This window comes from Otolemur garnettii, unplaced genomic scaffold (genome assembly GCF_000181295.1).
Source record: "Otolemur garnettii isolate 467f Iridium unplaced genomic scaffold, OtoGar3 scaffold00187, whole genome shotgun sequence".
Taxonomy (NCBI): Eukaryota; Metazoa; Chordata; class Mammalia; order Primates; family Galagidae; genus Otolemur; species Otolemur garnettii.
This window is the reverse complement of record NW_003852582.1, coordinates 243,021-246,080: the sequence shown is the minus strand read 5'-3', so window position 1 is coordinate 246,080 and position 3,060 is coordinate 243,021. Positions and strand designations below refer to the sequence as shown.

Here is a 3,060-nt window from a genome sequence, read left to right as displayed (position 1 = left end):
AAAAAAAAAAAAATCTCTGGTTTGGCTTTTCTTTCCATTTCAAAGCTACATGGTCTTTCTGTCCTGGCATCTCTGCTCTGTATTCTTCTGTCTGTAGAGCTCTGCTCACTTGTAGCTTCTGCTCCTGCAGCTTCAATCTGCCTAGGCTTTCAAGGCTGCACAAAGGCAACTGTTGCCTCTTGGCTCTGGGGCAACTGGTAGTCCATCAGCATCCTGACTCAACACATCAATCTGAGCTACCAGGTTGAAACTTGGGATGTCCCTCTATTAAGCACTTCTAGTGGCTCATCTTTTCCCTCTGTCCTCATCTCTACCTTTGGAATCATATGCACCAAACCATTCCCACAACCCATTTTTCTGTGGTACCTTGGGTTAAATGTGGTGAATAACACAGATTCTTGAATCATGTAGACCCAGATTAAAATCCTACCCTGCCACTTAGAGCAGGGAGTCATTTAATCTCTGAATATTACACCCCTCATTTGGAAAATGCCAAAATTCTTGTCTTACAGCATCACTGTGTGGGTTAACCAACAAAATCCAAAGTATAAACTGGCTGTGGCTAAAACAAACAAATACACTGTTTTGGGAGGACATTATATACATTGGGAGCCTTTTATTCTTATGTGAGTAAACCATCCAGTTTATAATATCTGTTACTGGACATAGTTTTGAAATAAATATCTAAAGGAATAAAATACGACTACTCTCTTTAGAAATAAGTTTAAAAATATAACCTACCAATCAACAACCTTTAGTACAGACCACTAGTTGCACCTACTTCAATTCCGTACTCTTTTTTTCTCTCAACTTTTTCTGGACACATGACCACAAGAATGAAAGCTATATTTTCCATCCTTCCTTGTTGTTTACAAGTGGGTGTTATAATTAAGTCAGGCCAATGATGTTTAAAAAAAGAAGTGTGACTTTTGGGAAATTTCCTTAGACAGAGGGATGTAACCTTCTCATTGCCTTCCTTGCTGGCCAGAACGCTGCTGTGAGGCTGGGCCTTGAGCAATAAACTTGTATTATGGGTTAGAAGCCAAGAGCTAAGGTTGGCAGAGCAACACAGCAGCCATGAAATACCCTCTGGAATTCTTTTAAGTAAGAGAGAAAAACTGCCTTTTTCCTTATTTCTTTTTTTAAGAGGCAAGTCTCACTCTGTTGCCCTAGGCTAGAGTGCTGTGGCCCCAGAGCTCATAGCAACCTCAAACTCCTGGGCTCAAGCTATTCTCTTGCCTCAGCCTCCCCGAGTAGCTGGGACTACAGGCATGCACCACCACATCTGACTAGTTTTCCTGTTTTTAGTAGAGACCTGGTCTCACTTTTGCTCAATCTCTGATCTTGAACAATCCCCTAGTTCTGCCTCCCAGAGTGCAAGGATTATAGGTGTGAACCATTGTACCAGGCCCCAAAATGGCCTTTTTCAAAGCTGCTGGTATTTGGGGTTTTAGTTTTATGCTGCTGAATGTAATTTTAACTGATACACATTTCAACTGTTGGCATGTTACTCCTTTATAAGAAATTGTAAATGGGACATTATTTCAATACCTGAGGACCACACTACAATAGAATATTCCATAGGCTCAAGATTTTGAGACATTCTGGTGAGAGTTTTCTGTAAGGCATAGCCTTTCCGTGGCATGGCAACATCATTCTTCTTTAACAAGGTTATTGGACAAACATCATTTTCACCATCACCTATATAAACAATCTGTGTATAACTCATTACCTGTTGTGACTGTTTACCTACAAATTCTGCCAAAGCTACATTTTTGCAAAGATTCTTTGGGCATCTGTTGCAAGAATGAGCATGATAATTTTCCACAGTGAGATGACCTTTGCTATCAAAAGCTGCTGGGTTTGTAAGCACTTTATCAAACACATCATGAAAATTAGCAGCTTCTAAAACCCAATCTATGAAGACTGAATTTGAATCTGAAATAATAATACAGTCAAATTTATCCTTATTCTTTCTTATAAAGTTGAAAAGTTCCACCATTCCTGGAGTAAAAGGCACTGATGTCACTGCTCTTTTCATTTCATCTTCTCTTACACCTTTATCTCCCAAATACTTAAAGACTCTGCCCATAAACTCTGTCCACAATCCTTTTTGATAAGAATTCTGTAGTTCAATAGGAAGCTTTTTGCCTGGAGCACACTGTACAATCCAAGTGTCACTATTGTCATCTATGATTGTATTGTCAAAGTCAAAAACCAGCAAAATTTTCATGGTTGCAGATTTGGGTTACCCTGAAAAAAGAAGAAATATTATTCCCTACACAAACTGTTTACATATCTAGCTATTATACTTAATTTAATAAACATAACTAAATGTTAATTGGCTAAGACAAGGGATATAATAAACGTTATAAGCGTTTTAAGACTACCACATAAGCACTTTTCCCTAAGAGGCAAAATTCACATTTGAGTATTTTAAGTGAATGGAAAATAAAATATATAAAAAGACACTCATAGTTTCATTGTGTTCTTGTAAGGATGATTAAATGATTCTTTCTTTCTTTTTTTTTTTAAAAGACAAATTGTCCTTCTGTTGCCATGGCTAGAGTGCAGTGGGATCATCACAGTTCACTGCATCCTCAAATTCCTAGGCTCGCAGTAACCTCAAACTCCTGGGTTCCAGCAATCTTCCTGCTTCAGCCTCCCAAGTAGGTGGGACTATAGGCACATATCATCATATCTGGCTAATTTTTTCTGTTTTTGGTAAATACACGGTCTCACTCTTTCTCAGGCTGGTCTCAAATTCTCCATCTCAAGTGATCCTCCTGCCTCAGCCTCCTACAGTACTAGGATTACAGTAGTGAACCACCAAGCCTAGACTGGGATTATTCTTATAAAAGGTAAAATGCAGCAAAAAAATGCAGGTTAATTTTTCTTACTATCATTAAATTTTCAATCATAGCCATACTCAGTTTATTATATTAAGATATTTATAATAATTCTTTTAGTAATAGGTCATTTATATTATAGATTTTCTGGGTACTAGCCAAAATTCTCAGCAAATTTACCATAAAATATAAAACAATTTTTTTTTTTTTT

The 3,060-nt window shown here is 37.5% G+C and overlaps 1 protein-coding gene across 1 annotated transcript in view; it reads right to left on the bottom strand.

The window, feature by feature from the left end:
• Positions 1 to 1,500: 1,500 nt before the first annotated feature.
• PHOSPHO2 (phosphatase, orphan 2) overlaps positions 1,501 to 3,060 on the bottom strand; it is a 9,381-nt gene continuing 7,821 nt past the window's right edge. Inside the window, exon 3 of the mRNA XM_003800857.3 lies at positions 1,501 to 2,253. Within this exon, the coding sequence (XP_003800905.1) occupies positions 1,508 to 2,233 (726 nt within the window). The 5' untranslated portion in view covers positions 2,234 to 2,253 and the 3' untranslated portion in view covers positions 1,501 to 1,507. The remainder of the gene's footprint in view (positions 2,254 to 3,060) is intronic.